A 12881-nucleotide genomic window follows, 5' to 3' on the forward strand; every position below is an offset into this window, starting at 1 on the left:
TCCTCTGTGTCGACAGCATAGACATGGAGACCCTCAACACCCAGTCAGCGGGCGAAGTGAGGTACAACAACCCTGCAGCGTCAAGCTGAAACCAGAGGCCGTCTTCTGTAGGACTGCGCTGTTCAGTAAACCGGATCGCAACATGGGATTTGGCGAATTCCGCTTGCAGAGGAAACAGCCGTACATGGCATTCAATGCACCTACAGGTGGATTCACCTCAACCCTCTTCCTGCAGCATTGCCTCAGCACCCGAACACTCCCAGTGTGAGGGATGAGGTCATCGAGGGGCTAGAAGATGTGGTATGCAACATAAATGACCTCTTGGTGTGGGGGCGGGGCCAGGGAGAGCATGGAAACCTTGCAGGGTCTGGGAGGTGGACCAGGCCCCATGGTTTACTACGCTGTCGTCTCCTCCTGTGCGGGCCATGCAGGACCCTCAATAGGACAGCAATGCTCAGCCGATGCATCATGTAAGGCTTTGGAAGCGTCTTTCTCCAGAGCTGGGAGGAAGAATGGAAGCCTGTGGCGTATGCATCGCATTCGCCTCCTCCAATCTCCTCCAAGGCCCAGGTAGAGGAGGACGGGCTCTGGGTGTTGTGTTGTTCGCTCAGTTTGGTATATGCAAATATGGATAAACCCATATGGATAACCTGCAAATATGGATAAACCTATACTGATAAACCTGCAAATATGGATAAACTTGCATATATGGATAAACCTGCAAAAAATAAAGAATATGAATATCCCATACCATGACTCAAGTGTGTTTATATAGTATAGTGTTAGCATAACATATACCATGAGTCCAGAGTGTTAATAAAGTAAAGTGCTAGCATAACGTATACCATGACTCCAGTGTGCAGCATCAGGTAGTGTGCGGTCTGTAGGACGTCAGCAGCGTGGGTCAGGTTGTGGTAGGGGTTCCTGTTCCTGCTGTAGCCGGCCTCCAGAGCCTCCACGTACTGAACCAGAGCACCTAGCGGGATCTACATAATACACATTATTACACATTGGTAAAAACATACACGTTACAAGGACGTTCTAAACACTAGCCTGCCTGCAGAGCTTCCATGTACGGAACCAACCTACTACCGGATCTACATAATACACACATTAGACACACATTATATACATTGCACACCTGTCAAGCTAGCACAGTAGATTCACAGTAGATCTCTGTCAGACAAAACATTGGTACTACATGTCTTCACCACCCTTCATATTGGGATGGACATTATGTCTATGCTCATGTGAGCTCTGTCCACTGAACGCAGCTCTCTGAACTCTCTGACGCTTACTGGCCGTTGTGGGAGACTTGTGGTCTTTAGCAGTGGTCTTTGGGACCATCAAAAGCACTAATGTAGGCAGAAATCAAATTTTAGGGGGGCTAAGAGAAAACGTTGGATTGCCTTGCCCATCCAAGACCAAGCATTCACACTTCAAACTACCTGCCAATGCACGACAGTTTAATGGTCAGGTAACATTGCAGGCACTGAGACAGGCAGTAAAAAGTCACATAACACAACTGTATCGCACGGTGACTTGACAGAGCATAACCATAAGCACTCACACACATCATACAATGGGGGCTTGGAATGTCTTTTTTCCGTTGGCACTTTCGGCCGTGCCGAGTCAAACTGTGCCGCCTTGATTACCAATGTGCCGCGTCATCACTTATTCAACAAGGGTGGCAGTAACAACCAAACAAGATTGTTGTAGTTGTAGTCTGTCTACAAACTCAGAGATATTTTGGCACTTAATACCGATGGTAACCTGTCAGTTCTATGATCAGCTGCTTCTGTCTGGTAGTCTACACTATGGGGTAACCTGTCAGTTCTATGATCACCTGCTTCTGTCTGGTAGTCTACACTATGGGGTAACCTGTCAGTTCTATGATCAGCTGCTTCTGTCTGGTCGTCTACACTGAGGGTAACCGGTCAGTTCTATGATCACCTGCTTCTGTCTGGTTGTCTACACTGAGGGTAACCTGTCAGTTCTATGATCAGCTGCTTCTGTCTGGTCGTCTACACTGAGGGTAACCGGTCAGTTCTATGATCACCTGCTTCTGTTTTCCCATGTTCTCACTGGTTCTCTATTTTGATAGAGATAGTTATTATTGTAGGGGATTAAATATAAATGTTGTTATTCAACCTGCAACCATTATGCAGACTATATTAAGGTGGTAAGGCAAATGTCTGGCCCCGCACATAATCCTTGTCCCTGCATCCATCTCAAGACTGCAATTCTGACCATAAACCATCTTCTCTCACATTTACTTTACCTTTTCAAATTCGACCAATCACATGCCATGTGCTCCGCTTAATCGATGCTCAACAGGAGGGCCAGCCACAGATCACACATACTCAACCACTTATGCTCAGGTACTTGAGATGCCATTGATCCCCTATCAACCAAGTCTTTATCATGTGCTGATTCATCCCCTGAATGAACCTCTACATACAGCCTCTATGTATCTGACTCTATATACAGCCTCTATGTACCTTACTCTATATACAGCCTCTATGTACCTGACTCTATATACAGCCTCTATGTACCTTACTCTATATACAGCCTCTATGTACCTTACTCTATATACAGCCTCTATGTACCTGACTCTATATACAGTCTGTATGTACCTGACTCTATATACAGCCTCTATGTACCTTACTCTATATACAGCCTCTATGTACCTGACTCTATATACAGTCTCTATGTACCTGACTCTATATACAGCCTCTATGTACCTTACTCTATATACAGCCTCTATGTACCTGACTCTATATACAGCCTCTATGTACCTTACTCTATATACAGCCTCTATGTACCTTACTCTATATACAGCCTCTAGATACAGCCTCTATATACAGCCTCTATGTACCTGACTCTATATACAGCCTCTATGGACCTGACTCTATATACAGGCTCTATAAGCAGACTCTATGTACAACCTCTATTGACCTGACTCTATATACAGCCTCTATGTACCTGACTCTATATACAGCCTCTATATACAGCCTCTATGTACAGCCTCTATGTATCTGACTTACAGCCTCTATATACAGCCTCTTTGTACAGCCTCTATCTATCTGGCTCTATGTACAGCCTCTATGTACCTGACTCTATATACAGCCTCTATATACAGCCTCTTTGTACAGCCTCTATCTATCTGGCTCTATGTACAGCCTCTATGTACCTGACTCTATATACAGACTCTATATACAGCCTCTATGAACCTGACTCTATATACAGCCTCTATGCACAGCCTCTATGTATCTGACTCTATGTACAGCCTCTATGTACCTGACCCTATATACATCCTCTCTGAATGTAGGAAAGCTGAGTGCAGATGGAGGACCGAGCTGTCAACCATCTACACATGAAAGAATTATCATCCCTTCTTGAGAAATCTTGAGCTGTCTACTTAGCTTACTATAACTGATTACGCCAAAAGGCAAAACCAGGTTTCTATTTAGGACTTTAGAGAAGCTTAATAATCTTCAAAACCATCAAATCCTTCTGCTGCGTTTAGCGTTGCCAGGATCAACGGTATCAGATTGAACATTCTGCCTCCCTCCTCCTCTCAAACCTTCTGTTGGAGTATCCCTGTCTCAGTTTGGAAACAGCTGGATAAAGAGTCTAAACATCTCCCTGGCAGCTGGTTACATCCCAGAATACTCAAGATATATACTTAGCTAATATAAAATACACAACTCCCTTAGTCTCTTTATCCGCTCAAACCGCTATGTCGTGTTCCCCAGGGAACAATACCCAGACCCATTCTGCTCTCCCTTATAGAACCTTGGGCAAGCTGCTTTTGGGGCGTCTCTTACCACTACCACACAGACATGTTCAGTTGTACCTATCCTTTAAGCCAAGAAAAACATCCAACCTGATTAAGCTCCCCAATCCACATCTATACATCTATAATGGCAAACCAAAAACAGCTATTGTGTTTGACTCAGAACTTATAACCTGGAGGGTTTACCTCCACTCACTGCTCCTAACCAGCAACCTTGGTACGTCCTTCAATCATGAACATAAACCTGAGGGCCACGTAAAGAAGCTGCTCCAATCCTGGTTCTTTCAGACGATGCAATGCACACACTTTATAGACACTGTGAGTGTGTGTGTTTGTGGGTATAGAGTGTGTGTGTGGGGGTATAGAGTGTTTGAGTATAGTGTGTGTGTGTGTGTGTGTGTTTGTGCATGTAGGTATAGTGTGTGTGTGTGTGTGTGTGTCTGTGTGGGTATAGAGTGTGTGTGTTTGTGTATGTGTAGGTATAGAGTGTGTGTGTGTGTGTGTGTGTAGGTGTAGTGTGTGTGTGTGTGTGTGTTTACCCTGTATCTGTTGATAAGGTCATATCGGGTCAGGAGGTCGTAGGTCAGGAACTTGAGTGCGTGTTCTCCGGTCGCCTCTTGGAACACGAAGACATCGAAGGACCACTTGTCTATTTCCTGGAAAACAACCATTCCCAAGCTGTCACCGCCACCAGCGCTCCAGGGAGGTGAAAGCTATGATGTCACATCCTGTTTACCTTGAGAGAGGCGAGAGCGGCTGGAGGGTAGGTGAGACCGGCCATGTTGGATGTACGCCTGTAGATCCTTCAGACAGACAGAAAATATAATCTAAATCATATGTTCTATATATTATACTTTATAGAATATAGTACCAGCAGTGTTGGGTTCCTGGCTGTAGATTCTTTAAAGATCCAATTTCATGCTTTTTTAGGGTTAATAACATTCATTTAGATGTACTTCTAGAATAGGGTCACATGCCTGTCTGTAAACAATACCTCTTATTATTTGCACACTGTTTGTTTCTGCAAAACCAATTTCAGCGTCTTTCAAAAACGTTCTGATTTGTATCATGTCGCTTTAAGGCCCCCCTCCCCAGTAGAGGGGGATTGATCAGCAAGCCCACTCTGTTGCGATTGGTCTAACACGTGTGTGTCGGCAAATTCACCCCCCCCGAGAAGTTGTAAACCTTGCCGGGAGGAGGGACTTCTGCACCGCCCACGCCACACTATTACGGAAGTAAAGTTTTGAGTGCAAACAAGCTGTTTCCCGCACTTACTGAGGGGCATTCTTGGTGCGCGCAAATAATCCCCCTGGCACAGACTTAGATTTTTCTACTTTAGCAGACGTAAAACTTGTAGGCATACGTCATATAACAGTCATAAGCAAAGGGAAAAGTCGAAAAAGCATGATATCACCCCTTTAAGGTGTTTTCAACCCTCCTCCTGTCCCTCACCTCTCCACGAAGATGCCGGCCTGCACGGCGTGGACGATGCTCCTGAACCGGGGCTTCTCCTCTGGCCGGCGCCGGGCCACGCCCAGTTTCCTGCTGAAGGTCGACGCCAGCCAATAGCGGACCTCGCTTGGCACCGACTCTGCCTGCAGCTCACTGAGCTCATCCTCAGTATCCAGCAGACGTCTGTGGGGGCATATACACGCATACACACGCACACGCACACACACACGCACACGCGCACACGCATATGCACAAACACACTGTTGTCAACATGTGTAACCTTTGTGGGTCCTCTCTGCGTTGGGGGTTGTGTTTGTTCTGGGCCCACCTGCTCTCATCGACGTACACTGCCTCCAGGACAGAAGCAGCCAGCTCCAGGTTCCTTCTGAGCTCCGTCAGGTCCACCAGCCCCTCATCCATCTGGGCCAGCACCCCCCGGAGCCTGGACATCAAAGCACACCATCAGGTCTAATGCTGTAGCTATATGGTAGAATGCTGTAGCCAAACGGTCTTATGCTGTAGCCAAAAGGTCTAATGCTGTGAGGCCATAGGGTCTAATGCTGTAGCCATAGGATCTAATACTGTAGCCATAGTGTCTAATGCTATAGCCATAGGATCTAATACTGTAGCCATAGTGTCTAATGCTGTAGCCATAGGATCTAATACTGTAGCCATAGGGTCTAATGCTGTAGCCATAGGGTTTAATGCTGTAGCCATGGGGTCTAATGATGTAGCCATAGGGTCTAATGCTATAGCCATAGGGTCTAATGATGTGCGGCCATATGGTCTAATGTTGTGATGCCATAGGGTCTAATGCTGTAGCCATACGGTCTAATGCTGTAGCCATACGGTCTAATGCTGTGGCTATCGGGTCTAATACTGTGAGGTCATAGGGTCTTATACTGTACCAAAAGGGTCTAATGCTGTGAGGCCATAGGGTCTAATGGGGGTTAATGTCATACACACAAGGATTTTCAACAAATTGGTACGAGAGAAAAAACTGGCTTGCCGGCTGTGAAGAAGCTAACGCAGTCTTCTGCTACCCCTGCCTACTCTTCCACCCTGATGGCGGCAAGACAGACAGCACTACTTGGGTATCGACTGTTGTGACAGATTGTTGCGGCCACATTGGCCTTTCAGTTGTCATTGCGTGTGTGCTACTCGTTTTGTTTGCCTTTGCACTCATAGGCCTGGTCCCGCATGTTCCAGGATGAGGGTGTTCCCGCATACGGGGCGTGTCCCCTTGAAACAGATTAAAGTGGGCCTGGCCTCTGAGAGACGTGGCGGGAGATTTGATTTGTGTTTTTTTTTTGCCAAGATCAGTTTGATTCATGCTTTTCACGCAATTAAAACAAGAAACGTGGATTGTCGCGCTGTCTCCTGCCCCATTTCTTTGTTACGTCTGAGCCGCCTGACACAGATTGAGATGAGATTTGCGGCTATTGGCAGGGTGAACATTGCCATTCAACTCCAACTCCAAGATAGTTTGACTGCACTCTCTTTTCTACAATCTGAACAAATACCAAGATGCTGTATTTTCAGCTGATTTTGTATTTAATTTGTGTATGAAGAGACATTTTTTGTGAAATTTTTAGTGAAATGTTGAGGAATGTAAAATTATTGTATTTCTATGTACCACTTTCACACCACTTATTTTGCTTTTGTAAGCCAATACTTTCAAGGTCAGTCAATAAATACTTGACTTAATATGCTGCCCCTGTTTATGTTGTTGCCGGACATATCTTTTGTCCTGTTTAGCTATTTTACATTATACAACATTAGGTTCATGTAAATAATTATATAAGGGTTAAATGCTGTGAGGCTAAAGGGTGTAATGCTGAAGCCATAGGGTCTAATACTATGAGGCCATAGCGTCTAATATTTTAGCCATAGGGTCTAATGCTGATGCCATAGGGTCTAATGCTGTAGCCATAGGGTTTAATGCTGTGAGGCCATAGGGTCTAATGCTGTAGCCATAGGCTCTAATGCTGAAGCCATAGAGTCTAATGCTGTGAGGCCATAGGGTCTAAGGCTGAAGCCATAGGGTATATTGCTGTGAGGCCATAGGATCTAATGCTGTAGCCATAGGGTATAATGCTGTAGCCATAGGGTCTAATGATGTGCGGCCATATGGTCTAAGGCTGAAGCCATAGGGTATATTGCTGTGAGGCCATAGGATCTAATGCTGTAGCCATAGGATCTAATACTGTAGCCATAGGGTCTAATGATGTGCGGCCAGTGGAGGTCCCGAAAAAGGGGGTTAAATGGGAGAATTTTGGTAGTTTGAACACGAGGCGTGCTGCAGTGTTCTGGATACGCTGCAAAGGTTTGATCGCGGAGGCAGGGAGTCTAGCCAGGAGCGAGTTGCAGTAGTCAAGGCATGAGATGACGAGCGCTTGGACCAGGAGCTGAGCTGCTTCCCTCGTGAGGGGGCCGGATCCTGCAGATGTTGTAGAGGGCAAATCTGCAGGATCGGGCCACCACGGTGATGTTTGCAGTGCAGCAGAACTGAATGTCCAGTACCACACCGAGGTTTATTGCCGTTGGTGATGGAGATACTGTAATGTCCTTGACAGTGACCAGTAAGTCCATGTGAGGGCAATCTTTCCCAGGCATTAGGAGGAGCTCAGTCTTGAAGCTTAACCGAGGTTAAGCTTCAAGGTGGTTCTTCAGGTGATGGGCGGTCGTCCAAGTGCTGACGTTTGCCAGACATTCTGAGATGCATTTTGCAATCAGGGTGCTGTCAGAGAAGAAGGGGAACGAGAGGAATAGCTGAGAGTTGTCAGCGTAGCAGTGATAGGAGAAACCGTGTAATGTAATTACAGAGCTCAGGGATCTGGTATTTCGGGAGAACAGAAGGAGTCCCACTACAGAACCTTGAGGGACACCAGTGTCGAGAGTGCACGGTCTGGACAAGGAGCCATTCCATGTGACCTGATAGGTGCAATTTGTCAGGTAGGACGTGAACCAGGATAGTGCAGAGTCAGTTGGCGAACGCCGCGGACAGGTCAAGGAGAATGAGAACTGATGAGAGGGTCGAGGCTCTCGCATCACAGAGTGACTCAGTCACCACGAGGAGAGCTGTCTCAGTGGAATGTGCGGTCATGAAGCCTGACTGATGAGGGTCAAGCAGATTGTTTTGTGAGAGATAGGGGGACAGTTGGTTAGGGATGGTACATTCCAGTGTTTTAGAATGGAATGAAAGAAGAGACACTAGTAGTAGTACTGGATGTGTTCCTGTGAAAACGATTTTTGGTAAGGTTTATTATAGTATAGGCACATGTTTGAGTATATATATATCACATCAAATATTACATTTTATGATATATACATCGGTGCGACTGGTATCTTTCCGCAACGCTGTCTATGACAGCAGCTCTGCCCAGTGATGGAGACTCGTTTCTGAGACTTAGGATACAGTTCTGGACAACACATGCGCAGTTAAAGAATGCAGTCCTGGAAGATGCATGAGCAATTTTATCCCAAAAATGGCATTAAGAAAGACAAAGCTTACGGAGTAATGCTACGTCAATTCTGACTGTAATGTTTAGTAAATATCGTTAAATCTATAAAATGCTTAGGGTTAGGGTTTGCTTGCTCAGGTCAGCGCGCTGTAAGGATTGAGGTCAGCGTGAAGGACGGCAGCCCAAGTGCTTCATCTGAGATGACCACCACCTGCAAGGGTGGTGTCAGCGTAGTGCAGCCCAGGTGCTTCATCTGTGATGAACACCACCTGCAGGGGTGGGGGTCTATCAAAAGCCAAGAGATGGTGCAGTGTCCTTTTTTCTCCCTGGCCAGCCCGTGGGCTAGGTACTTAAACCTCACCCGAGCCTGGCCCAGTCTCTCTCTCCTGTTCCTCTGTTTGTCTCTGTGTGGATTGGTGGGCTTGGTCCAGGCTTCAGCTCTCCTGTTCACCCTCCGCATCCTCTGCTCAGTGTACACGAATATTCACCCTTCACTTCCTCTGCTCAATCTACACCGAGTGTTCATCTGCGTCTTCCCTTTCACTCATCTCCAGATAAGTGAGTTCTCATTCAACGTCAGTATTTAAGCTGATGGCGTTTTCTATGTCCCCCATTCGAACGTCCTGGTTTCAGCCTGTCGATCTGACCTGTCCTGCAGGCCCCATCTATCAAGCCCACAAGGCAGACCCACTTTTCTACCTCCAACTCAGACCGGGCTGTACTGTGGTTTTAGAACAGCTTAGATATATGATAAAAGTGACATGAGTCTGCTTTAAAGTTGTAAAAATACCTTGTGCAGGTTGCAACATAAGAGAAGTGCGTCATCAGCTAAAACAACAGTTGAAATGGAGATGCAGGTCTCCCTAGCTGGTCCACTAGCTGGTGTCGTCTAGCTGGCCTCACTAGCTGGTCTCACTAGCAGGTCTCTCTAGCTGCTTTTGCTAGCAGGTCTCACTAGTTGGTCTCACTAGCTGGTCTCACTAGCTGGCCTCACAATCTGGTCTCACAACTTAAGGCGGGGCTGCGGCCAATGGTCGTTCTCTCTAAGGAAGGTTCCTAACTGAGTGAAATGACCAAGAATTATTTAAGTGGAAGCCATGATAAATGGCTTCCCGCCATATCAGGCTACATGGCGGTGCTGTTGTCAGTTACGGACGTCACCGTGCTCAGAGTCCTGCTCAAGACAAACACAACCCAACATGAACTGCAAACAGCCTAAATCCTAGCGATCTCCCACTCATAAGCCTTTGCACAGAACACAAACACAGTACTGCGGGCGGCCCCTGTGGTTCGCTGCAGCATGGCCTTGTCTTCTGGCTAAGACACGCTATGGGAACTGGCATCGACCTGATATTCATCACAACCTCCTCAGCGCAGCAGGGCTTTTCTTGCAAATGTGTTAAAACCTTTTCATTGGTTTCACACATTTCTCAAACCCCTTTTCAAACACATCACATTTAACACAGAACTCATAGAAAGACCCACAACGTTATGGGATTAACTCGGGTAAACAAGAGGACATCTATTAACAGCTGATGGCGATTACTTGCATAATCATGAGCCTCTTATCCACCTTTGTGAAAATCCTTTGTACAAGTCTTCAATCAGCAAATCAGTCCTCTTCCACCTAATAAAGTCACCTCAGTGTTGCTAAGAGCAGTTTGATGGGGATGGAGGCGCAGCAAGGGGAGAAGATAGAGCATGAGTTTCAGATGAAATGTCATGGCATGTCCTTCAGAGAGGCGGGACAAAGGGATTTGAACGAATGGAAGCAGGTAAGTCACAATGTTACTGAACACAACTGTGTCATTCAGCTTTACTGTCTTGCCCTGTTGGCAGAACTGTTACTTCTCCTCACTGCCTCGCACGGGAACACATGGACTGGGATGAGAACCTTGGCCTTGAGAAACCAGCGGGCTCAACTTCCTTCCAATTTTGACCACCTATAAGGTTCCTTTGGTTTCTTTTATGTTTATTATTTGAATTGATATAAATACTATGACCATGTAAAGTATTAACAAATGGTGCAGACATCTAGCACAAACCCCTCCCCCAACAGGTGAGGTGGGCGTGGTCAAGTGGCAGGTGGCAAAGGTATGTTAAGGACAGGCAGATTCAACACATTCATTGTGTTCAAAGAATAAAAATGGAAGGGGAAGGAAATTAAATGGAATGAGTCTTTTCATAGTCGCCCCGGAATTGGGGTCAATTCCTTCTGAGAAAAAGACTCACTCTTTTGTCAGCTCAGGAAGCACCATCAGACGTGACACTGGTCTCGTATAAATCCGACTGCCAACTTGGACGTCAAAGGACCGGACACGCCCATCTCTACCGGCCATGACAGCTGTGACATGGCCCGTTGGCCAAGAGGCCCGAGGCAGTTGTGGATCAAAGATCAGAACAATCTTCCCTACTTCCAGATTCTGGACTTCTCTCCGCCATTTTCCTCTGGGTTGTAGGTTAGGCAAATAGTCCTGAATGAACCGCGTCCAGAAGTGGTCAGCCAACATCTGGCTGTGATGCCACTTTCGTCGCCCAAGGAGCTTACTGTTGGCAAACATGGCTTGTGGCAGAGAGGCGACATGTCGCCCCATCAGGAGCAAATTGGGAGTGACTGGATCAGGATCAGCGGCGTTTGAGGAAAGACAGCCTAGAGGCTTTGAATTCATGATGCCTTCTACCTTGATCAAGACAGCTTGAAGGACATCTTCGGAGGTGGTATGCTTTCCAAGAATCACTCACAGGGCAGTCTTGACTGATCTGATTTCGCATTCCCAGACTCCACCAAAGTGTGGATCCCCTGGTGGATTGAAGTTGAATGCAATCTGCTGATTTGCAATGTGTTCCTGGAGTTTGGGTTCCATCGCCTGGAAGCATTGCTTCAGTTCTCGGTCCCCAGCACGGAAGTTGGTTCCTCTGTCTGCCCAGATCTCGAAGGGCTTGCCCCAACATGATATGAAACGATGGAGAGCTAGGAGAAAGGCGTCTACATCCATACTCCCAAGCAGGTCAAGATTTAAGCAACGAGTGGTTAAGCACTTAAAGATGATTCCCCATCGCTTTTCTGTTCTACGGCCAAGGTGGATGACAAAGGGTCCGAAGCAGTCTACACTGGTGGACCAGAATGGGGGTTTGAACAGAAGCAGCCTCGCCGGGGGTAGATCAGCCATCTTCGGCACTTCAGGAGAGGGTTTCCATCTCTGACACGCCCTGCAGTGGTGCTGATGTTTACGGATGGCTGGTCTTCCTCCTACGATCCAATACTTGCGTCTCAATTCTCCAAAGACCCTCTCTGGGCCTGGGTGCAGCAGGGACTCATAAGAGTCCTTAATGATGAGCTGGGTAATAGGATGCTTTGGGTCCAGGATAATAGGGTGGATGATGTCGGGGTCCAGGTCCTGGGATCGACGTAGCCTTCCTCCTACTCTCATCAGCCCAACATCTGGATCCAGTTCAGGAAAGAGTGAGAGGAGACGACTTTGCCTAAGAAGAGGCTTCCCTTTCTGGAGAGCGTCAAGTTCTTCAGGGAAACATGACGCCTGGGCTTGTTGCAAGATTAAGGTTTCGGCTGCTGCACATGTGGAGACTTTGTCAGAATGGGTCAGTGCCTGCAAAGTGGCGGTGACGAGGTCACTCCAGCTTTGATGCTGGGAGGTGTCTGGCACTCTACTGGTAGCAGCAGAAACATTCAAGCACAGAGCAGTTTTCTTTAATTCAGCACTGTCTGTGAGTGGTGATGAGTGGGCAACATCAGGGGCAACAGGCCAGCAAGTCTCAGGCTTCTGCAGGAAGAGCGGCCCGGTCATCCAGCAGTTAGTTTGAGCCAAGTCACATAGTTTCTTGCCTCGGGTAAGGGCATCCGCTGGGTTGTTTGGACTCTCAACATTCTCCATCAACTCTGCAGTAGCTGGGCAGGATACACGATCACAGAGAGTGAACAAGGCTTGTGCATCCGAAGTGGGTGATCGAAGGTAAGGCATTGGCTGGGCCCTGGACAGCACATCCCAGTGCAGTATGTACGGTGATGGGTCCCCCAAAAGGTCCAATGCGGACAGGCTCTTTGGGCACCAACAAGTGGGCATGATCTGAGCCTATAAGGACTAAGGGTCGAGCATGGACAAAGTCCGGTAAGGGTAAGCCTTGCAAGTAGGAATACTCCCTCTGCA

The 12881-nt window shown here is 47.1% G+C and overlaps 1 protein-coding gene across 1 annotated transcript in view; it reads right to left on the bottom strand.

Annotated features, from left to right (window-relative positions):
* pde1a (phosphodiesterase 1A, calmodulin-dependent) overlaps positions 1-12881 on the bottom strand; it is a gene marked incomplete at both ends in the record, with an annotated part of 43682 nt that overhangs the window by 15344 nt on the left and 15457 nt on the right. Inside the window, 5 exons of the mRNA XM_079733775.1 lie at positions 846-986; positions 4339-4455; positions 4536-4602; positions 5252-5434; positions 5580-5693. Of these exons, the coding sequence (XP_079589901.1) occupies positions 846-986; positions 4339-4455; positions 4536-4602; positions 5252-5434; positions 5580-5693 (622 nt within the window). The remainder of the gene's footprint in view (positions 1-845; positions 987-4338; positions 4456-4535; positions 4603-5251; positions 5435-5579; positions 5694-12881) is intronic.

The sequence above is a fragment of the Pollachius pollachius genome (genome assembly GCF_949987615.1).
Source record: "Pollachius pollachius genome assembly, chromosome: 3".
Taxonomy (NCBI): domain Eukaryota; kingdom Metazoa; phylum Chordata; class Actinopteri; order Gadiformes; family Gadidae; genus Pollachius; species Pollachius pollachius.